Below are 24,228 nucleotides of genomic sequence, written 5' to 3' on the forward strand. Positions count from 1 at the left end.
GCGAAGGGCGGCAGAGGGCCAAGCAAGCCAAGCACCCTCAGCCTAGCTGAGGTCCGAGGGCATCGGGACAGCCCTCCAGCAGCTCCAGCAGGTCCACTCCAGAACTGCGGGGTGCCCCCACGGCGTCTCCCGGGTGTCGGCAGGACCTCGGCGCTGCAGGGCCTCCGTGCTGCAAAGTCCCGGTCTCCTCGCTGGCTGTCAGCTCCTCCCCACGCGTCCCCTCCACCTTCAAACCCACCGACGGTACGGGTCCTTACGCTTCAGAGAAAACTCTCGGCTTCTACGGGTTCACGTGTTAGGTCCACCCAGGTCACCTCCCTTGTGTCACACACACAGTGGGAAACTCCACAGGGCGAGGGTCACCGGGCATCATTCTTAGAATTCTGCTCACCCCACCCACCCCCATCTTGGTTTTCCGCCCCTTTAGGACACTTCCTGGTTCTTTAGAGATGGAAATCTCTCTCCCATAACCCCAAAGAGGGAACTAAAAGCAGATGAAGAAAGGGAGTAGCAGGGGTTCCACAGGTCGGGTGGCATACAGCTAAAGGCATAACCAGCGCCAAACCCAAGACCGAGGGCAGTCTGCAGGGCCTTCCCCGGAAGTCTGACTTTTTCCCAAAAGGATCCAAGGAAATCTGAGTTGAGCAGACCGTCTGGAAGGGTCTCCTTTTAACGAGAGCCATTTCTGGCTCAGTGCGGGCCCCAGCCCACAGTGCAGGTCTGCTCAGGCTCTACTGCCCAACCTCCATCCTGGGGCAGCCCCGAGACACCAGAAGGCTGGGCGGGGGGCTCAGCCGAGGGTCTGGCTGGCCGTTCTAACCTTCGCTGCCGCCAAATGAAGCAGGCACCTCGCATTACTTCAACTCCAGCTGATGCGTCACTAAGGCCATGACCTCCGAGCCTAGTGCTCGGCATGAGACAAACAGTGATGAAAACACGAGTCCTCGCCGCCTCCAGGTGAGCTGGGCCATCGCCCAAATGTCCCCTCTCCGACCTTTGTGTTAAAATTGCCTCCGCACGCCCGACATTCCCAGGCCTCCTTCTTTTGTTTTTTTATTTTTCTCCCTAGCACATTCCACTGGCTAATACAGTACATATTTTACTTTTAAATTTTAATTAACTGTCGTTCCCCATGAGAATGTAAGTTCCTCGGGAGCAGAGATTTTGCCTGTTCCGTTCCCAGCACTTAAATATTACATGGCTCCAAACTGGCACCTCAATACAAATTCATTGAATTAATATAAGGAGAGTTCCTTTTTATTGGCTGCTTTGGGTCTTCATTGTTGCGCGCGGGCTTTCTCTAGTTGTGGCAAGCAGGGGCTACTCTTCGTTGCAGTGGCTTCTCTTGTTGCAGAGCACGGGCTCTAGGCACGTGAGCTTCAGTAGTTGTGGCACGCGGGCTTCAGCCGTTGTGGCACGCGGGCTCTAGAGCGCAGGCTCGGTAGTTGTGGTGCACGGGCTTAGTTGCTCCGTGGCATGTGGGATCTTCCCGGACCAGGGCTTGAACCCGTGTCCCCTGCTTTGGCAGGCGGATTCTTAACCACTGCGCCACCAGGAAGTCCCATAAGGAGAGTTCTGATCTAATCTATCACGCTACACTTTGGTGGGGTAAAAAGAAATCATTTTCACTCAAAATTACATGGCTACCGGTTTTTAAAAAGATGGTTTTTAAACTGTCTGAGTTTTCTACAATTTACTTTTGGCTTCCCAAGTCGGAGAGAACAAGCTTTAAAGGCCTGTCTTAAACAAACAGGTCTAGACAGAGAATATTTTGTGAAGAGTAAATAAATCAGACACATATGATTTGTATTTCTCTCCAAGTTTACAGAGATTTAACAATGAATGGAAGATATTCTGCAGGCAAAATGAGTTTGGGTTTCATCCAGCGTGAGATGCTTTGAAAACTAGTTCAAAATGTTCACAAAAAACAAAGCAAAACAAAGCACTACATCAGGAAATGTCATTCTCACTCTCACGACTGTAAATGTCTCGTCTAATCCCTCCCTGCAACCTACTTATAATGACATTCCACGTTCAAGGGCTGATTCCTTCTGAAAATTTTAATTGTCTTTTCGTACCCGTTCTAGCACGTCCCTCAGCCCACTTCTGTAAATCGGGGAAATGACAGTCCCTTCGACCACGGGCTCGGCCATGGTTGGACCTCGTGCCTGGTTGATTACTCCTTCCCATTTTCACTTTTCTGTTACCAGGCCTACTTCCTTCACCCTGAAACCTCTTGTAACCAGCTCTCCTCCCTGACTCCTCTGTACCTTGGGAGCCTCTATTATTGGTCATTACCCTGATTTTTTCTTTTCCTTCTTTAACAGAAAATGAAAAGAAGGTAATGTCACATATACGGGACACTTCTCTTCTTGGGCAGAGTCTGATTTTGAGACGCTTGACTGCTGCTGTTACAAAGATATCCCAGCTGCTGCCTTGCCGTCTGGGCTGGCTCTTGGCCAAGGCCTTGCTTTCTTGCCACCCTTAAAAGCTGGAGGTTGGGGAAGGAGAGTCGTGGTGCCAGCGGCTTCAGAATTTTTAGAAAAATGGGGTAAAGGTATGGGAGGCTGGGTCTGAATAAGGAGAGTGGAGAAGTTGACCATTTTAAAGAGGGCGTCTCTTTAACGGGAAGGTAAAACAATCCAACTTCCAGAAGAAAATGTAAGAAGATGTTTTCATGACTGTGGAATAGTCAAAGGTTTCTTAAACAGAAACAAAATGCACTAATCATCAGAGACTGATAAATTATACTTAACTGAAATGAAGAACTTTGTTCAACAAAAGAGTGAAAATGCAACCACCCTGGGAGAGGATATTTGTCTATTTGACAAAGGACTTGTATGCAGAATATATAAAGAACTCCTGGAATCAATAAGGAAAGAAAGACAATCTGCTTCTAAAAATGGGCAAAAAGCCTGAGCACGTGTCCCAAGACAGACAGCCCAGACAGATGTCCACTGAGCACATGAAAAGGAGCTCAACCTCACCCTCCAGCAGGGAAACGCCAAGTCACAGCCACAGTGAGACCCCACGTCACACGTGTCCAAATGACCAGGAGCAAAAAGACTGACAACAGCAAGTACTGGGGAGAAGGTAGAGAAAACAGAAATTTCATAGATCGTTGGTGGGAGGTAAACCGTACAGCTGCTTCGGAAATCTGGCTGGCACGATCTACCACACTTGCACACACGCACATCCTGTGGCCCAGCCATTCCATTTCTAGGTATAGATCCAGAAGGAATGAGCACGTGTGTGTGTTCCAAGAGGAGTACAAGAACATACCAGCAGGATTTATGACAGCCCCAAACTGGAAGTGACTCACCTGCCCATCAACAGCAGAAGGGATAAATGAATAATGGTGGGATCATACAATAGGTTACTGATGGGTGAAGAAAATGAACAGACTTACAGTTATAGGCAGCAACGTGGATAAATCTCAATAACTTAACTTAAAAAGACAGATGGAAATACTACAGTTTTTACTTCCATTTATATAAAGTTCAAATGCAGGCAAAACGGACGTGGCATTTAGGGACGCACACTTTTGGAGAAAGCCATCAGGAACCGAATTGAGGACAAAGGTACCTGTGGGAGTTGTGAGGGGCTATGACAGGAAAATCACACAAAGGGTTTGAGGGACGGCAGTGCCGTTTCTGGATGCGACTCCGTAGGTTTTCACTTGACAATAATTCATGAAACTATGATTCACGCTTGACGCACTTTTGTCTTTGTGTATGAAATTTCATAATAAAAAAACTTAAACTTATATCAGGTATTACTTCCTTGTTTAAACTCCATGGAAAACAAAAACTGTCCCAGTAAACCGAAACTCTTCAACTAAATGCAAGCAACTCCTAAAATAACAGAGGAAGTTGAAGGTCCACCACGTGGGGCCTTTATGTGAATTAGGAAACGGCTCCCTCTTTGGGAAGATGATTTAGCGAAAGCTGTCTGCTCGGGTTGAGCAGCCTGTCGGGCACCCTGCTTGGGGGTTTATACCTCCTCTGAGCAAAGGAAAAGGCCCCCTCCCATAAGAGACGCAGGCCTGCATTGAGGTCACGTCTGCTGGGAGTACAGATGGGCCTTCAGTCCCGCCCGCCTCTCCGACGGGGTCCTTGGGGCCGCACAGACATCTCCCTCCCTGGCAACCCCGCCTGTGAGAACAGAAGTCGACAGTGACAGGCACAGTGGCCCAGCCAGGCCAGTACACACGCAGGACACAGGACCTCGCCCGCCCGCCCGCCCAAGCCGCTGGACGCTGGCTGCCACCGCCCCTTACCGCGTAGCCCTCCGTCTTCTTCTGGCACCACCTCAGGAGAGCGTTGCGCTTGGAGCCACCGTATTCCCGGGCCAAGGCAGCCAGGGGGTCTCTTCTTTCCACGCTAGTTAGAAAGGAGAGCACACAGTACAGAGAAGATGCTAACTTTTAAAACCCACAAATACATAGGAAATAACTAACTAGATTAGAAAAGCAAAAGTCGAGGTCTATCCAGTGAGACTCTAAAGAAACCACCAAATCGGTCCCATCAACAATACATTTTTAGTGTGTCTCATGGTATGAAAGAGAAAAGTAAATTGTGCTTCTTGGCTTTCAGAAGTCTGGGGAGGGTTTGTTTTTTTTTTTTCTTTCCAATCTATCTGCTGCTCCATCCTTCTAGCCTTTTATTTATTTATCAATACTTATGTACAGTATCATTTTAATTAAAGACACCTACAGAAAAACACTCTGCATGCTTCAAGGCTACACCTATTTCTATGTAACAAATAAAAGGTAGACTGGAAGGGCATTTTAAAAACACCAGATTGGTTACTTATGGGGAAGTGATGGGAATGGAGATGGAAAACAAAATCGGTAAAACTGACTCAAAATGGGGGGGGGCCCTGATACTCTGAAGGTGACACTCATACTCCTCAGTTTATGGTACAGGAACTCAATTCTGAGCACCTGTTTAGCCAGAGGAAGTGATTTCACTAATTAATACCATATCATTCCAAGAGCAAGAGTCTAGGTGCCCCAGCCTCAGTTTTCTATAGACACCTATACTTTGTACGTGACCTAAAATTATCCAAATACTAAAGAGGGACTAAAGATCACACAGTGTCTTCCATGACGAATATCATGAAATGAGAACGACATTCCTATAGCATGTGGAACGGTATTCTATTTCCCTACACCACTAGGAGTAGAGCGAGAACAGGAGGTGGTGCACGTCTGGAGCGGCACCTGTAGCAACAATTTAAGGGCAACAGACAAATACTCTATGACAGGATTTGTATGTGGGATCTAAAAATAAAACAAACTAGTGAATAGAACAAAACAGACTCACAAATACAGAGAACAAACTAGTGTTTACCAGTGGAGGGGGGCCGATATAAGGGTGGGGGGATTAAGAGGTACAAACTACCATGTGTAAAACAAATAATCTGCAAGCATATATCGTACAGCACAGGGAATATGGCCAATATTTTATAACAACCATAAATGGAGTATAACCTTTAAAAAGTGTGAATCACTATGCTGTACACCTGAAACGTATATAATATTGTAAATCAACTATACCTCAATTTTTTAGAAAAGAGTAATAGGATTTCCTCCCCGAGGTATATATCATCAGGGCATATATACAAGAATGTTCACAGCAGCACTTTTTATAATAGCAAAAAATTGGAAACAACCAAATGTACCTCATCAGGAAATGGATAAACTGTGGTATATTCATACAAGGGGATACTATATACCCATAAAAACTAAAGAGTTACAGATGTATGCAATAATGTGAGTGAATCACAGGAACAATTTTGAATTTAAAAAAAAGGAAATAAACACAAGATGTTTCCATGTATACAAAATGTTAAAATATAAATTAAATAATATACTGTTTATACTGCTAGAGGTACAAACATACATGGTGATAGTATAACGAAAAGCAAGGAAGGTTCAGAATGGTGGTGACCTTGGAGGGGGGCAGGGAGGTGATACCAATGAAGCGGCTGATAGGAAATTTCAAAAGTAATGATTTTCTTTTCCTTAAACTAGAAGGTAGGTACCCAGGTGCATCTCCATTGTACTGTTAATTCTTCATGCCTTAGACATATTTTATTATTATTCTTTTGTATCCATCCACTATTTAATTACAATGACTTTTAAAAGAGTAACGGGACACTTCTGGACCCTCAGGTGGCTTCTCTCCCGTGTACCCGGCATATTTGTAAATTGGAGTCCATGAGTTTCTGTGGTCAGAATCACTGTTAACGATGAAGTTATGGTGATTTTGCCTGTTTTTACTAGGCCTGGTCTTAATTCATCACTTAACTCATCAAATTTGTCAGCCAAGTTTCTAGGCCTGACAAATCAGAGAAGACTGAAGGGAAGGCTTGGAAAAGAGTTTCTGCATAAACAAATAAAACATTTACCAGTTTTCTTTAAAATTATAAAGTTAACTAGATATGATTGTAATAATAATAATAATACGAGAATCTCCAAAGTAAATAATTTCTATTCTATTATTGGTTTGTCTCAATAACATGAATATAAAAATGAAACAACAAATTAACTTCACTAATCTAACCTTTCATGATGAATGTATAATATAAATAGCATATTAATATACACATAGCCTGTTTGTATACATTTCTGGCATAAAGAAAAGAGAAATTTCAGAATAGCACTAATTCTGGTACTTAAAGCCTGTTTTGATTATTTAAATCTCTTGCACATAAACAAGACAGAAATGTAACATCTGGGGCTTTAAAGTAAACCTCTGAAAGATATGACCTCATCTATTTGGGTCCAAATATAGGCCACACCCAAAGATATGACAATAGCTGACCTGAGGTATTCAGACTTATATAAAATCCTTTTATAATACTCATAATGGTAGTTCTAATGTTTGTTTAAAAGCCACTACTTCTAAAGTAGCCCATTTTGTGTATTCATCTACCTGCCTATTCGTAAATATTTACTGAAAGGCTCAGTGTAGCACAGTACAAGGGGCTGAGAAAGAGATCAAAGTGTTAATATGAAGTATTTACTGTCCACTAAATTATAGCCCAAACGGGGACAAAGGCACACATACTATGCAATGGTAAATTAAATACCAAATGGGTGTCAGACACCAAAGGCAGAAAAGGGGGTGTCCCGGATACCGGGTGGTGAGCTGCAACCTCAGGGAAGGGTTGACACAGACGGAGAAGTGGTATTTAGGAGTGTGAAAGGACAAAAGGAATACAGTTCGGCCGGAACCTTGTCAGCAGTCAGAATTGCTGGTGTGACACTGCAAAGGCAGGAGACATAACAGGCTCTGATGGATACCTGAGTTTGCTTTGTGGCTTCCAGCCCCCGGTGGGAGCGCTCAGCAGCCTGGAGCCCCCGAAGCCCAGAGAAGGGGGTCTGCTCAGGGACTCAAGCGAGGGGCTCTTGCGGAGATAAGGGTCTGGTCTCAGGTCCTCGGCCCTTCCCTTCAGAAGATCTGTGGGGACAACAGAATCACCCGTGTGAGGAGGAGAGGCCCGACGGGTCACCACACTCCCCAGTACAATCCTCACATCAGTGTCACGTACAAATGCACAACAGACACTGAATCACTGTGCTGTGCACCTGAAACCAACACAACATTTTAAATCAACTACACTCCAGTAAAATTATTACAGAAATACACAACAGATACAGATGGAGATACATAGATACACTTTTTGGACTGAGTGATGAAAATGCAAACAGGGACATGGTGTTTTCTAGAAAGGATTCTCCAGGCAGAACTGGCTCTGTAATTCACAGGGACTAATGCCAAGTTAGCCCCTCGTTCAAAAATTACTCTGAATTTCAAGATGGCACCAGCAGGGCACTGAACAGAGATCCTGCTTCTAAGAGCCTTTGGCAGGTGCGCGGGTGGCCAGGCCCATGAAGCCAGCCCGACCCCCGGTGAGGTGCCGTGTTCTAATCGACGCGCATCTGAGGGAGGGCGCCAGCAGGAAGACCCCTAGTGGGATTGTCGGGTCAAATGCCGGGAACAGGAATGACACCCATTTCCCAGGACAGGAAGCCATGCCAACCACAGGGCCTGGCTTGCCAAAAATCAGTCACGATATATCTCCTAAGGCTCCTCTCTGCTGTCATATTAGTCTGTGGCAAAACAGCTACTGAAACAGCCTAACCCTCCAGAGGGTATTTCCTAAAGGATCACAGAAGTGCAGAATGGGAGAACATCCCCAAGACTGTCTAGTTTGTATGTACAGAGGATTTGGGAGCAGGAAACGGGTCACTTGCTTGATGCCACACACTGCTGGTGACCAGGCCGAGCCCAGGGTCCCTCCTCTGACGCCACAGTCGTGGAGAAAACAATACTTGTACAGCTGATAGCATCAATTATGGGGGCTCAAGCTGGGAGTGAGGCTAATTAGCTGGGAAGAGCAGAGAAAAACAGAGTTTACGTCACTAAAGGGAACAACAAAAACAGTGTATTAACCCCGGTCCTGCAGCTTCCGGGGACGTGATGCTGCAAGGCTGGCCGGAAAGCAGGCAATTGTCACCGTGCAGTCCTTTCCGAGCCAGGTAAACAGAATCACCTGGGTGGACAGGGGCCTGCGGGGGGGAAAGGGGGGTGGCTGAGGATGAACTATTTACTTCCGGGCAATCGCCGCTGTGGTCTCAGCGTCAGTATTTATCTTGTCAATGAAAAGAACGGTTTCTCTACACAAAGGAAACTTTAGAGCTGGAGGAACAGAGATTACCAATACTAAGACCAAAAGTTCACCTGATGCACTGGAAAATGGTTCAGATGGTAAACTTGATGTTACAGATATTTTACCACCATTGAAAAAACATAACGCACACAGCCCTGTGCTTATAACCAAGTTATTCCTATTTCACGCTACGTGGCCAATGTGGAGAACTCAACGCGGGCACCCCCTCTGGTTTCCTTGTTCCTCTGACCCTGGACAACCCGTGGTCTCTGGTCACCATTTCCTTCTTCCTGGAAGTCATTATGACAACTTGAAGCCCTGTACAAACCGTGACCACTTCTTTATGAAGCTGCTCATCAAAGCAATCGCCAGCCTCGTCACCAGAAGGCAACCGGGTAGAAGGAATCAGGAAAAGTCCTATCCTGGTCCCAGAGCTACTCAAAATCAGTGTGGCCTTTGTAAATCGCTTAAGCTCTTCAGGGCTTGAGCCTCTTACCTGTAAAATGCAGGGAACGGACCAAGGTAGTCTTTAAATTCTCAATGTCGGTGTTTATCTAAGGCTAAAATCCTATTAATTCCATGAAAAAGAAAAAATTCAGAAGGGAAAAAAATAAGGTGGTGAGGTGAAACAGTTTACAGTCAAAGGGTGAAACTTGCCTCACAGAAACAACTATTTTAAGGATAAACCTGTGTTTGACCATGGCCTAAAAGAAGGACAGTGGGGATGTCTTTTTTCTTCACCATGTCACAGAAACTGTCTGACACTTAAGACACAACGGATTTCTCTCCATGCGGTCTAGATTTCTGGCTTTCTCTCCTTCTAACAGGCACCAGGAATAAGTCAGTTCGTGTTCTTTTCACCGTTTTTGTTTCCTCATAGCAGTGACCTCGCAGCCAGCCATCAATTTCCAGGCTGCAGGTTCTAGTCAGCCGGAACCTTCCGCTGACGCCTCCCGGCTCTGGAGTGTGAGCCGACTCCGCAGGCGACAGTGCGTAGGTGACAGCAGCCCCTCCACGGCTCTGTCCCCAGCCCGGCTGGGTTCACTCAACCCTCCAGGCCGTCCCGTGAGGCAGACAGCACGATTTCTGTTTCGGTGATGGGGGAACCCCAGCGCCGAGGGCTGGAACAGCCGGGCCAGAGCCAGACAGTAGGTAGCAGGGGGGCCAAGGTGCAAGCCCACACGCCGTCCCACCCCGGTTCCCCCTCAGCAGCTCCTTCACATCGGCCATCAGCACGGCACGTGCAGCAGGAGCGAAAATGAGGCGCGTGAGGCCCTGCGGTCACAAGCAGCGCTTCACCGTCGGGATCCGAAGTTTTAAAAACATGGCATAACAACAGGAAGAGGTCTACACTCAGAGCCAAAGATGGCTCAGAAGAGGCATATTTTAGGTACTGTGGGAGCGACAGACCTTCAGAATCAGGTAAGACTTTTTTCTCAAAATAGTTACTTTTAAAGATGAGATATGCTCTTGAGATTTAGTTAAAAGAACAGACAAAAGACCTCCAGAGCCTGACATTTCTCCCAAACTCATGCACCCTGAGAAGTGCAGCCAGCAGAACACAGCTGGGGTCTTGTGTCCATAACACACACACTCAGAATTTGAAATCGTTTGCAATAAATGCCACTTATTGCAAATAAATGATTCTTTTTCTAAGCTCAGTTTCATGCAAAGAAAAGAAGAAAAGTTAACCTCACAATACGTAAGTCAAAACCACTTCCTATTTAAGGTGATTTACCTGAGAGGGGAAGGTCTGGGAGATCCAAGCGCTGAGTCACTCCTTTGCTGGCCGGCCGAGCACTGCTGAAGGTTGAATGCCTCTGAAACCAAAAGGTACCCACACAGGTGGACGTGTCACATCAGGGACAGCATGAGCAAGGGGTGTGTGCGCGTGTGTGTGCGGGTGCATGTGTGTGTGCGTGTGTGTGCGGGTGCGTGTGTGCGCACGCGCTTATAACAGTTCTCAAGCTCGTTAGAATCCCCAGGGGGACCTTTTAAAATGACTTCTTTATTTGAATAGGTAATAAATCCTATTAGGAACAGAAGGGACACAGAGTGAAAACAAAGTCTCCCTTTCACTCCCATCACCCAGTTCTTCTCCCTGGGGTAATTGTTATTAACCAGGTTTGTGAACATCTTCCTGGAATATTCTATGTATATTCAAGGATGCGTGTAAAAAAATACCGTTTTTTAATGGCCAACGGGCACATGAAAAGATACTCCACATCGCTAGTCATCAGAGAAAAGCAAATCAAAACCACAATGAGATATCACCTCACACCTGTGAGGATGGTCATTATAAAAAAAACCACCACCACAGAAAAAACAAGTGTTGGTGAGGGTGTGGAGAAAACCCCCGTGCACTGCTGGTGGGAATGTGAAATGGTGCCGCTGGTACGGAAAACAGTAGGGAGGTTCCTCAAAAACGTAAAAATAGAACTACCACGTGATCCAGCAATACCACTTCTGGGTAGATACGCAAAGGAACTGAAAACGGGATCTTGAAGAGGTACTTGCACACCCATGTTCACTGTAGCATGATTCACATTAGCCAAGAGGTGGAAACAACCTAAAAGTTTATTAACAGATAAATGGATAAAGGAAGTCTTTGCATGCAATGGAATGCTATTTAGCCTTAAAAAAAGAAAGGAATCCTGTCACTAGCTACGACCTGGATGGACCTAGAGGGCAGGACCTGCTGACAGGGGACTGCACCTGTGCCGTGGCCCAAAGGCTGAACCTGCATGTTGACAGAAGTGGTCCCAGGCCGCACTTAGAGGAAGACTTCCTGATTCTGGCAGAAATAAATGTTCCCTTAATGGGCCAACTCTGGGGTGTTCTGGGAACGTTTGCTGAAGCGCAGTGCAGACCAGAGCTTCCCCTGCAGCCTTCCCTGTGTTCAATTCCTTCCTGCTTAACTAGCTAGAGTGACTGACGTACTTACAAAAGAATGGGGATACACATTCATACAGAAATAGCCCCTTGAGTGGGGAAAAATCTGTAGAAGGAATTTCACTTTTGTAACAAGTTTAATCCAAAACAACCTAAATGCCTATCAACAGAGGAGTGGTTAAGTTAATCACTGCCTTATCATTTAGCCTTCAAAAAGAATGAATTATTTCTCCAAACACTGACATTTAAAGATATCTGATATATTCCTTCATTTATTCAACATATATTTATTGAGCTTCTACTATGATATGATTACGTGCAGCCACTGTTCTAGACAAGAGATATAACACCAAGCCGAAGGGATAAAAAAATCCCTGCCCTCAGGGGTACATGCCAATGACAAAGCGAAAGGAGCCAGTGTCTGAATAACATGCAGTGTAACCCAATTTATAACACTTTCTCTCCCTCACTACACACACACACACACACATTTTTTTTAAACTACTCTTTTTTTTTTTTTAAACTACTCTTTTTTTTTTTTTTTTTTTAAGTATTTATTTATTTATTTATGGCTGTGTTGGGTCTTCGTTTCTGTGCGAGGGCTTTCTCTAGGTGTGGCAAGCGGGGGCCACTCTTCATCGCGGTGCGCGGGCCTCTCACTATCGCGGCCTCTCTTGTTGCGGAGCACAGGCTCCAGACGCGCAGGCTCAGTAATTGTGGCTCACGGGCCCAGCTGCTCCGCGGCATGTGGGATCTTCCCAGACCAGGGCTCGAACCCGTGTCCCCTGCATTGGCAGACTCAACCACTGCGCCACCAGGGAAGCCCCCCACACACATTTTTATGTTAAAGAAAAACATCTAGAATATACAACAAGCCATAAACGGTGGTTAATTCTGGGGCTAGGGAACAAGGGGGATTTTTCACTTTTTCCCTTTTATACTGAAATTTTTGAAAAAAGATATTTTAAAAATAAGGACAAGGGCTTCCCTGGTGGTGCAATGGTTAAGAATCCGCCTGCCAATGCAGGGGCACGGGTTCGAGCCCTGGTCCGGGAAGATCCCACAGGCCACAGAGCAACGAAGCCCGTGCGCCATAACTACTGAGCCCGCGTGCCACAACCACTGAAGCCTGTGTGCCTAGAGCCTGTGCTCCGCAACAAGAGAAGCCGCCGCAGTGAGAAGCCCACGCACCGCAATGAAGAGTAGCCCCTGCTCGCTGCAGCTAGAGAAAGCTCACGTGCAGCAACGAAGACCCAGCGCAGCCAAAAATAAATAAATAAATTTATAAAATAAAATAAAATAAGCACAAGAGTTAAAAATTGGAAATAATCCAAAAGTCAACCATCAGCAGGATGGATAAACCATCAGTAGAATGGTATATTTACACAAAGGAACGTGACACCGCAACGAAAAAAAGAACAAAGTGCCACAAAAATAGGAACGAATCTCACAGACTCAACGTTGAGCACAACAATCCAGTGACAAAGTCTGAGATCGCAGAGGACTGATCTGTGGCGAGAGAGGTCAGAGAACGGTTCTTTCTAGGGGGTCACTGACGAGATGGTGGCACGAGAGGCCCTTCTGAGGTGACCGACATGCTTTATCTTGGTGTTGGTTACACATGGAAACATTCAAGTTACGTATTGAAGAGGTCTGTACTTCACGGTATGTGAATTATAGCCAGCGGTGTGCTGCAGCTGGTGTGTACCTGCTCATAGGGCCAATTGATAAATCTTCAGGAATTCTGCAGGCTAAGCTACTAAACACAGCCATTATTAAAATGAGACTATGTTAAAAGCAAAAGTAATAAATACTCAAAACTCACTGCTTCCTAATTATTTTTCTACATTTTGCTAATGGGGTTTACACACCTGCTGTGTCTGTCTTGTACAAATACTATCTAACGTACATCTCTTCTCAACCCCATATGCACTGAGGTCGTAGAAACAGCTTGAAATTGGCCACAACGGGAATATTTACCAAGAAATTGGCAAACACTACAAATCGGGGCTCTTTCCCCCAAGGAACCAGTTGTAAAACATTTACTAGCAAACTTGTGTTTATAGCTCAACAAAGATAAGTAAAAATGAAGCATGACCTCTTTCACTTTTATTAAATAAAAAATGATTATCATAAAATAAATAATTGTTTTATTTGGTTTTACACAGAAGGTGGTGGAAGTTACCTTCAAGGGCAAAAAAGTGAAAAAAGTATTTTTTTTTAAAGCTTAAAAGATCCCAAACAATATCCGTAACTACTAATAACATCAAAAATGGAACTTGTTGATGACAACATCCATCTTAGCTCAGCAGAGGCAAAACGCTGAGTGCCATTAATAACAACAAAGGCCCTGGTCATAGAAATGCCAAGAGGCTTTGGTCTAAAACCTTCAGGTTTTACATGCAGTTACATGCAGTGAACTCTAAGAATCTATAAACTGTAAACATTCTCTCTCCCTGGGGGCATTTTAAAAAATCGATTCTTTGAGAAATATATCCAGTTCAATGTCCACTTCTAATAAAAATTACAATCTTCATTTAACTGAAAACTTTGACAGTGTCATCTTACGGGAAACCAAGAAAGAGGCATTAACAAAACTGTACGACGTCTGCAGCATCTCAGACCTTCCTCAGGAACCAAAAGGTAATTTTTAACGAAAGTTTCATTAGTATTATTTTAAGTGTACTAAAAAAAATGTTCAACGTGCCTCAAAAAAATAAACCCGCTGGTTCTCGGTTCCCTTTTGTTGCCTGGGTACCGCGTGACACCAGCCCTACCCCCCGCCCCATGCCGTTGGCTCTGATACCTGCATTGGAGAAACAGCGGCGGCTGGAGTGGTCCTCACGGGGATCCCACTCAGGGGGCTCCTGGAGGCCTTATGGACAGAAATGTCCTGCCCAGCTCCACCTGCCAAGAAAAGAGATGGGGACATTTCCATGCTGCTCCGGTTCAAAACAGCAAATAATAGTTCCTGACTTGCTACTCTTTTGGTGGCTAAAGAAGTATCCCATGATGCTAATTAGGTATCACGTGTACTCTTTCACCCTCTTCTGCCCTGGACCAGTATTGAATTGGGGAATGAGTTGGGGGGAGTTAACTAAATGGGGGCTGGTCTTAGATGTAGGACTCACGAGGAACAAGAAAACATACAGGTGATGTGTCACCTACAGCAGGCAGAACAGAACACTCTCGCATAAACCATTATTGTTCATTCCTTTCCCACCTTCACAGACCGAATGCAGTCACTGAGCCTTCACAGCTTCCGGTCTCTGTAGTCTAATCTTAATCTAATTTAGCCCCAACTATTTTAGCAGAGATGGCATCCTAGGGTTAGCTGTTACTCTGGCCTTCCACTACAACAGGCATATCTGTTGCCATCAAGGGAAGAAATACATTGTATTTTGCATACAGGCACATTTGGTTTCTTCTCTTCCCTGTCTTTATGGGTGTACAGTATAGAGATGCATTTTTCTCATGTGGCGGTAACAGTGAATAAAGGTGAATTGTGGGTCAGGCAGACACTGCCAGAAAAAGCTGGGCATGTCCCACGCTCAGGAACGACAGGTCAGCGCCCGCGGCCGCACACAAGACCAGGGGGAGAAGCAGGTAGCAGCACGTTCTAGGATAACGAAGGCCAGGGTGTCAGCAAGGCGGCCGAACACACAGATCCGTGCCTCATTTTCCAAGAGACGGAGCCTCTGGCCGACCCTGCGAATCCTCACGAGATGGCAAGTAGGCCATCAGCAGTGGCCTGGATTTCACAGACACAGAGGCAGAAAAGGAAGGTGGAGAGGCAGGAACTGGAGTTGAGGAGAGGAGGACAGGAGAGCTGGCTCTCTCTGTTGTCTCACTGGAGCCCCGGGGGCATCGTGCACCATGTCTACACGTGGATGGCCTGGGAAGGGCCCCGTGGTCACACCAACGTGGGACCAGGGTGGTGGAGGACGGGCTTGATCCACGGGGCCACGGTCTGAATTTGAGTTTTGCTTATGAAACAGAATGACGAAATACCTGGACGTCCCAAGTCAAATGACTTGATAAGGGACTTAACGGTGGTTGCAGACTCTGAAGACGTCGGAGGAGCTCTGTTCACGTAGACGCCGTGCCACCGGCCAGGGGCGTCCACCTCGGAGGGCTCCGAGTCTTCCTTCGCAGGTCTGCACGGCAAAGAGCAAATCAGATTGAAAAGGTGGAGGATGTCCCCCCGGGACACAGGACGCAGACGGAAACAACCAACGTCGAGAAGAGGAAACAAATCTGGGAGGAGGACCCCAAACTGAAAATCCTGTTCTCCGTACCAGCTTTGCATTTTAGGAAATAACGTGGGTACCGCTCTTAATTTTCATCAGAGAGATGTCTTCTCCGGAATGGCCAGAGATAGCATTTTTATATGTAGAGTGACTTGACATGAGCTCTAAATAAAAAGGATGTAACTGTAAACTGCAAAAAAAACCCCAGACAAATGTTATTTATCATAAAATAGTTAGCTTACTGTCCGTGGTGGATACAACGGGTTGGTGTGTCAATGTGAATCGAATCCCCACCTGGCGCACAGAGGGTGGAAAGATGACATGTCGGGACCCCCCTGCAGCTAGGATTTCCGATGGGGGATTTAGGCTCCCACCAGAAAGAGTGGACAAGCCGTGGAACGGGACCCGAGTCAGGAAGGAGAGGCAGGGCACAGGGGCTTCACTACGCGGGGACAGACGGAAGCAGAGGCAAGGTGCGCCTGCGGCTGGAAACTGGTGGCAGCTTTCCGACCAGGCAGGCAGCGTCCTGGTTTAAGGCTCCCCTTCACGGCAGAGGCAGCAGCTCTCCTGGCAGCCCAGTTCTGTGTGCTGTAACTTCGAGCGTTGCTCCCGGAAGCTCAGCCTGGAGTCTGTCTCTCCAGCCATCCCCCCATCCCCCAACGATCCTGCAAGCCCTTTGGTGCCTTGCTGCTTAAACCCACGAGGCTGCCACCTCTTAGGTACAAGAGAATCCTGACTCATGTGATTGCCCCCCAAGAGAATGGTAACTGTACTCTAGAGCAACAGTGCAACTCTGCGTGAGGTGAGGCTTCTCCGCTCTCCCACGCTTTCCTGGCGAGTTCTCTCTGTGGTTTCCAGACTGCAGCACAGACTCATAGAAGAGCCTTTTAAAGACAGACCATCTGCGTCAATCCTCTCATGCATGGCTTCCTCATCCAGGGGACGTTAGCCTGTCATTTAATCTCCCTGTGAATGAGCCAAGACAACACCTCCCAACTTCCGATTCCTAAATCACTGCTCTTTCTATTGTGTCAAATTGCCACAGCTGTTTTGCAAAAAGGTGACTGATGTATGAGAATGGCTCAAACAGAACACTTTTGGCAGTGTACTTTAAATAAGGTCAGTGGAAGTTTAAAATATTCATTTATTGATCTTTTTGAAAGGAATCTAGCTACTCATAAGCTTCTGTGCTTGAATTTACTTGTCCTTAATTCTCAAAGCTTTCTCCTGTTGCTCTGTAATCAACGCGAGTAGAATAAATTTAAGTGAAACAGAACTTAAAACACTTAAGTCACACTGCCCTACGCTCTTGTCTCCACAGTCCCTTCTTTTGAGTGAAAAAAAAGAAAAAATCAGTAAATTGATGACTTTTTCTGGAACGAAATATCAGGTATTTCAGAAATTGGTAAAGGTTTTTTTTTTTTTTTTTTTTTTTAATCGAATGGGGTTGGTTTTTGTTATTTTCCCTGTTGTGTCACACAGTATGAAATCAGATGGTAAGTATGCAGAAAGAGAGCGAAATCAGGTTAGGTACGGGCAGGGAAAACACCTCTCATTTCTGTCCCAGCCATTCTCAGGAAGGTGATAAAGAGGGCACCTTCTTACCCATCCATGTACCCGTCCTGCCACCTGGCCTGGAGGATTTAAAGCACCCCTCAAAGGAAGACTGTTTTTAAAAATCCATTTTTATTTCACTCCTTGATAATTTAATAAGAATAAAATTACATTCCGCCAAGGTGCTCCCTTTGATTACCTAAGTTTCTCTGTGACTCACAACATCAAATGATACAGAAGACTCATTTCGACACCATAAGGAAGTAGCAAGGATGCAAGAACCAATCCCAGCCCCCCTGCTTTCAGGTATCAAGGGCAGCGTTCCACACTAGCAACGCTAGTCTGCTGGGCTAGGACAGCAAGAATGAGTGTGAGAAAACCCCGCCAGCTGTTTAAGTAGGTTAACGAAGCTACTGGACTAAAGACCTACCACGTTACGTAACAGCGATATATGTGTGTGTGTGTGTGTGTGTGTGTGTGTGTGTGTGTGGTGTGTAGGGAGAAGACCCACAGAAGTGTGTGTGTGTGTGTGTGTGTGTGTCTAGGGAGAAGAAGCACAGGGGTGTGTGTGTGTGTGTGTATATAGGGAGAAGAAGCACAGGGGGTTGTGTGTGTGTGTGTGTTTCTAGGGAGAAGAAGCATAGGGGTAGGGGTGTGTGTGTGTGTGTGTGTGTGTAGGGAGAAGACCCACAGAAGTGTGTGTGTGTGTGTGTGTGTGTCTAGGGAGAAGCAGCACAGGGGTGTGTGTGTATGTGTCTGTGTGTGTGTCTGTGTGTGTGTGTCTAGGGAGAAGAAGCATAGGGGTAAGGGTGTGTGTGTGTGTGTGTGTAGGGAGAAGAACCATAGAATTGTGTGTGCGTGTGTGTGTCTAGGGAGAAGAAGCACAGGGGGGTGTGTGTGTGTGTCTGTGTGTGTGTGTGTGTCTAGGGAGAAGAAGAATAGGGGTAGGGGTGTGTGTGTGTGTGTGTGTGTAGGGAGAAGAACCACAGAAGTGTGTCTGTGTGTGTGTAGGGAGAAGACCCACAGAAGTGTGTGTGTGTGTGTGTGTGTGTGTGTGTGTGTCTAGGGAGAAGACGCATAGAATTGTGTGTGCGTGTGTGTGTCTAGGGAGAAGAAGCACAGGGGTCTGTCTGTGTGTGTCTGTGTGTGTGTGTGTCTGTGTGTGTGTGTCTAGGGAGAAGAAGCATAGGGGTAGGGGTGTGTGTGTATGTGTGTGTGTAGGGAGAAGAACCATAGAAGTGTGTCTGTGTGTGTGTGTGTGTGTGTGTAGGGAGAAGACCCACAGAAGTGTGTGTGTGTGTGTGTGTGTGTGTGTAGGGAGAAGAAGCATAGGACGCTGTTGGTCCCATCAGCGCTGTAACTGTGAGCAGGGACACCGCTTGGCTTCAGACTGTTGGGATCGACCAGCAACAACCCCAGCGATAAACCGAGTACGACATTCCCTCTGTTCTGCAGAAGAATAAAGACTCTGTATTCTATAAAGGATACTAAGAAATACTCAAGCATACAACCAGGTGTACACTAGCCAATTCACTAAGTAAAGGAAACACTCCAAGGGCCCACTGTGGGTTAAACACTGTTCACGGTCAGCTACGGCCTCCTAAGACACACGAGAGGCTCTCGGGTTGATCTGCAAAGTAAAACTCACACATATAGCCAACGGAACCTTGGAAATCCCTTGAATCGCCCAAAAGGACAGCTCGCGCGGTGCTGTAAATACAACTGCACACAAAAGCCTCCTGCAGCTGCACTTCTTGCGCTTTGCGCAGTCTGCTTCTCAGTGCAGCTCAGACAGCTGCGTCGTTTAGCGACCACGTTTAACCAACCACAGAAACGAGGCGTGTTTCCCGTCTGCTCCCAGCATGTACAACTCTGGTGACAATGAATAATTTCCACAAAAAAATCTGTGTCTGATATATAACTCCACGGCCCGTGCCATGGGTTTTAAAATCATTATCTAATTTACTTTTCCGCAAAAACTCCATAAGTTACAATCCTTCATTTTAGATGAAACACTTGATGAAGGTCATAAGGCTTGTATGTGGGGAATCTGGGGTGAAAACCCAGCTGTTTGACATGCCTTTCTCAGGTTTTTCTATGACACGTGGGTGTCCTGTGAGAGGCACAAAGGGCTCTTAAAAAAAAAAGTAATAATGCTGATGGGACTTCTTCTCCAAATTTGTTTAATGTATATTTAAGAAAAATGCTACCAATATTTCTTTCCTTGCTCTTATTTTTATGGGGTAATCTGCTCTTAGGAGGTGCAACCCACCCCTGAGAACGACAGATAGTCAGTTGTATGTGAGGCCACCCGAGGCACCAACACAGGAGATGGGGGTGTGTCCTGCCCGTGGACCATGTCCCCTGCTCGCTGACTGCTGCCTACCTTCTGTACCTCTCACTGGTATTTAAACGTGTACATGCGCCTATGTCTGTACTCACCCCTTACTTATTAAATGTTGTCTAATGCCTCTAACACATGGCTTCCCTTGTTTGGTTACAGAACAGAATCTTCAAATAGTGTCGGTTTTCTACGGCTCTTAGGTCATCACACAGGGCACAGCTCGGCGCTGCTGTCGGTTTTGATCCAAGGACATGCGAGTTATTGCTCGCAATTAGTTTTAAGGTATTCAAAGGTTAACTATGTTTGGGAAACGTCGCATTACACCACTGCTGCCTTCGCAATCGGGAGACTAGTATTTGTAAAGAAGACGGGTCACATCAATCTCGCGCTCAGCACACAGCTCTTTCCTGAACAACTGAATGGAGCCCACCCAGGCCCTTCCTGGGGCCACACAGACCGACGGCCCGTGACTCCCCTCCACCCACTGGCTTCCGGACCAAAGCCCGGCCGCCTGATGCTCTCTTCCTCTTCCGTCCTCCGTGCCTTTGCTCGTTCTGTATCCTGACCTGGAAGGAAATGTTCCCAAAATGTTTCTTCTTATTGTGCACAACACAAACCTAAAAGAAGTCTGCAGGTCCACAGCGAGACAGAAATCAGTTAACCATTCTGTCTCAGGTGTCAGTGTCCTCGGAATTTCAGTGTAAGTATGTCTATGACAATAAAAACAAACAGCGTAAAACGGCATTTTGAACACAAGCCTCTTACCCTCCAAATCCCAACAGCAAGCAACACAGGAATACATCGTAAAAACCCTGCATCGGCACCAGAAACTACAGAAAGATAGCATGTCCGTGCCTCTGACTTTGAAGAATTTCTGTGACGCAGAGAATAAGTGGGGGAAAGTGACGATAAAAATACTACTGGTTTACCCCGATTCCCTTGCAAAGAGATTGAAGATGTGGGAAACCCCACTGAGGCCCTGGGTCCTGGAGGGCGGCCAGGGCTGGAAGCAACACCTGGGGGACACCCTCCTGCAAAGGATCAGTGACACAAAGAAAGACACGCCTGTCCGAGGAGGCCGGGGTGGTGGATCCCTGGCACAAAGGACAGTAGTAAAAGGGGGCAGATGGGGAATGGCCACAGGACACGCCTGAAATGGACAACGGCCAAGCAAAACAGACCCCAAAAACCAGCTCCTACATGCCACCGTCACCAAACAGAGAAGAAACTGGACACGGGTGAATTTCCCCCGCTGGCACCTCTTCCTCTGCACTCCTTGCCCTGTCTGTGTCTCCGACATGCAACAGAAATTTACCTTAAAGAGGCTTCCTTCAAGTTTAAGATACGAGAAGAAGATTTCAAGAGCAGTCAGGCAGAGTGAGCACAGATCGAGGCAGAATCCAGCCACTGATCCTGGGCGAGTGACAGGCCCTGATACACTTTTATCCACTGAAGCAAGAATAAGTGATGGGAAAAAACAGGCCCTGATCCATGAATAGATTTCACAGCATAAACTGAAAAGAATCACCGCACTCAAGGGAGAACAGACATTTGTAAATACAGAACAGGAAACAGATTTAGATACTTAAAAGCATCTGCCTTCAGAATACAATAAAATTCAAGGAAGTATATGAAAGATGACACTTTAAGATGAAAGGCCGAGTGTAAAAAGTTGTATTAGCAATCCTATAATCCCATGAAGACAGTTTAAGGCAGAATCAGCTCCAGAGAAAAAAGAACAAGAGCATACTGGGAAAGTCTCTCTGAAAACGGATGAAATGAACGATGTCAAGGTGGGGTTTCAGTTCTGCGGGCAAAGGATGGTGTGGTGATATAATAAACGGTGCAGGCGTGACTGCTGTCCATCTGGAAGAAGAAGACCCACTCCTCACATCAGACTAAATAAAGAAAGCAGACCAAATATCTGAGAGAGTATGTGTATAAAACAGATGAAGAATACTGATTACCTTCCAGGACGCTACTCAAGGGGGAGAAGGATGAATATTTTTCTTTAACACCTCCATTTTATTACCGGTTCACCTAAATATTACTTCATAAATAAGAAGAAATCCAATACAGTAAATCACCAATCTACTATTTGTTTTTAAATTTCAACAAGACAGTTCTAGACTTCAAATACCAGGTCCTGTACTTTCCAATACTCCAGAATCTTTAATTAAAAATTCATTTATGCAAAATTATTGTATTTGCTCCTTGCCCTCTTGTTTCCAATAATGAAATCATTTTTAAAAAAATAACATTTGTACTTAAAAATCAACCTCCTGGGGCTTCCCTGGTGGCGCAGTGGTTGAGAATCTGCCTGCCAATGCAGGGGACACGGGTTTGAGTCCTGGTCTGGGAGGATCCCACATGCCACGGAGCGGCTGGGCCCGTGTGCCACAACGGCTGAGCCTGCGCGTCTGGAGCCTGTGCTCCGCAACAAGAGAGGCCGCGATAGTGAGAGGCCCGCGCACCGTGATGAAGAGTGGCCCCCGCTTGCCGCAACTAGAGGGAGCCCTCGCATAGAAACGAAGACCCAACACAGCCAAAAATAAATAAATAAATAACTTTTAAAAAAAGATTAAAAAAAAATACTCAAGTGGAATTTACTTGAGCAAAATATAACTTCCTTAAAAAAAAAAAAATCAACCTCCTATCTACAACTTGCGTTGAAAATACCGTTTGCTTCTGCCTCAATTCCAGTCATCTGACGTGGCTTTAAAGTTCTGAAATGACACACCCTGGAAAATTGAGAACAAAGTGACCGGAAGGCCCTGCAGAAACGTGGCCAGTGATTAAAAATCAGGCAAAAGACTCTTCTAAATAACGACATGTTTATTTAGCACTTCATAAACGCTTACATATAAAAATACTCGACAGTCCCCAGAGGAAGACAGATCAAAATATGTGGGGCAGAGACAGCTGTGCATTTGAAGCTGAGATTGCATTTTTCTTGTTTGTATTTGAAAACACCCGGCAAATGAGTTTTATATCATCCTAAGGATCCTCAGTCCGAGGTAAAGATCTCCCAGTATGTAAATTCCTGCCCCACTAGGACAACTCCAGCGAGTGTCAGAACTATTTTTACAGAGAGGACATCAACCTCTCCTCTTTCTGTCACCACGTCGAATTTTTCTAGTGACTCTGTGCTCTCTTGTATGACACGCACAATGTCCTCCTGAGTTAAAGGGCTTTCCTGTTCCTAATTTTCCGTGGATCCCATCTTGTCTCACCTTCCTGATGATGTAGCTAATGGTCTAGAAGTTCTTCACACGAGAGCTGCAATGAGTTCTGCCTGATGGAGGTTGCTGATTTGGACCCAGATCTTCACAAACGTACGTACTTCCAAGAGTTTCAAGTCACGCTTTGAATCTTGGATCCCGCTGAGTTATATGCTTCTGGATTGAAAAAGTCTTTAGATTTCCAGGGTGAGTTTTATTCACGAGGCTTTTGTCGTTGTTCGTTAGTTCTCAGTTCAATTCCAATTAGCACCGTCACCACAGAAACTTATCTGATTCAACTACATCCTTTATGATCAAGCAAACATCTATGCATATTGAACCCCAAATAGATTTTGGAAATCAGCCCAAAACATGGTGGTGGCTTGTTTCAGACGAGCTTAAGGAAGTCAGACCCCAGCTTGAAAAGGTGAAATCAAGACTTGACACAGAGGAAGCAGAGCTTTCTGACTTCTTCAGAATGAGACGTCATGCAGACGGCTTCCTACTTCACCTAAAACAGTGTTAATTCCAAGCTTATCAGACACTGTATTCAAAAGGAAACATAAAAATAAACTCCAAAAAAGTAAAGCACGGCCTGGGCTGCGTTCACTCTGCACGTGCAACGCCACGGCCCTCGCTCAGCACTCTGGCTGCATCTCAAAAATTTTTTCTGTTCTGTTTGCAGAACAACTTTATTCTGTGCTCCAAACAAAAGACTGCTGAATCTTCTGAGAAGAATAAAGAAAAAAAAAAAAAAAAGAGGGAAGGATCATCTTTCTGTAGAGTTGACTCCAAAATGCAAAAAGAAAAAAAAAAAAAAAAAAGGTAAAGAGACTTGATGACAATGACTCTGGGCAACAGTGGCTGTTCTAAGGAGACCGTTTGGTTCTTTATCAAAAGGTTATTTCTCCTCTACACATTCCCCCTCTCACACAGAAATGGCTGTGGTTTCCCATCATGGCAAGGGCTGGGCGGCCTCTCTTCCACCACCTGCTCTGCTATAGCTGACAGAGACCATGGAGCTGGAAAATAGAAACGGGAGGCAAAGGCTGGTAAAGGTGTCACTTAACGCAACACGACCTCAGTCTACACACACACAAGGGCTAACAGCTGGCGCTGTCCACGGGGAAAAGCTCAGAGCTGCACGTCTGAATTTCGACTGTCCCCATCTCTTTTGGAAGTCAAAGGTCTTCAGACAGAGAAAATGCTAAAACTTCACCACGCCGGGCTCCTCCCACCAGACCGTCAGCAACAGACAAGGGTGTCGGCAGAGATGTCCAGGACC

At 45.9% G+C, this 24,228-nt stretch overlaps 1 protein-coding gene across 5 annotated transcripts in view; it reads right to left on the bottom strand.

Moving 5' to 3' along the window:
• SPECC1 (sperm antigen with calponin homology and coiled-coil domains 1) overlaps window positions 1–24,228 on the bottom strand; it is a 252,987-nt gene that overhangs the window by 46,162 nt on the left and 182,597 nt on the right. For 3 of the 5 annotated variants that reach the window (XM_082441032.1, XM_082441035.1, XM_082441033.1), the window contains 5 exons: window positions 15,586–15,731; window positions 14,381–14,481; window positions 10,421–10,502; window positions 7,313–7,469; window positions 4,280–4,382 (listed from right to left, as the gene is read on the bottom strand). In XM_082441032.1, the coding sequence (XP_082297158.1) occupies window positions 4,280–4,382; window positions 7,313–7,469; window positions 10,421–10,502; window positions 14,381–14,481; window positions 15,586–15,731 (589 nt within the window). Of the gene's footprint in view, window positions 1–3,494; window positions 4,155–4,279; window positions 4,383–7,312; window positions 7,470–10,420; window positions 10,503–14,380; window positions 14,482–15,585; window positions 15,732–22,539; window positions 23,966–24,228 lie in introns of those variants that run through there. The other 2 variants (XM_082441034.1, XM_082441036.1) reach the window with 2 other exon arrangements.

The sequence above is a fragment of the Balaenoptera physalus genome (assembly GCF_965194825.1).
Source record: "Balaenoptera physalus genome assembly, chromosome: 20".
Taxonomy (NCBI): domain Eukaryota; kingdom Metazoa; phylum Chordata; class Mammalia; order Artiodactyla; family Balaenopteridae; genus Balaenoptera; species Balaenoptera physalus.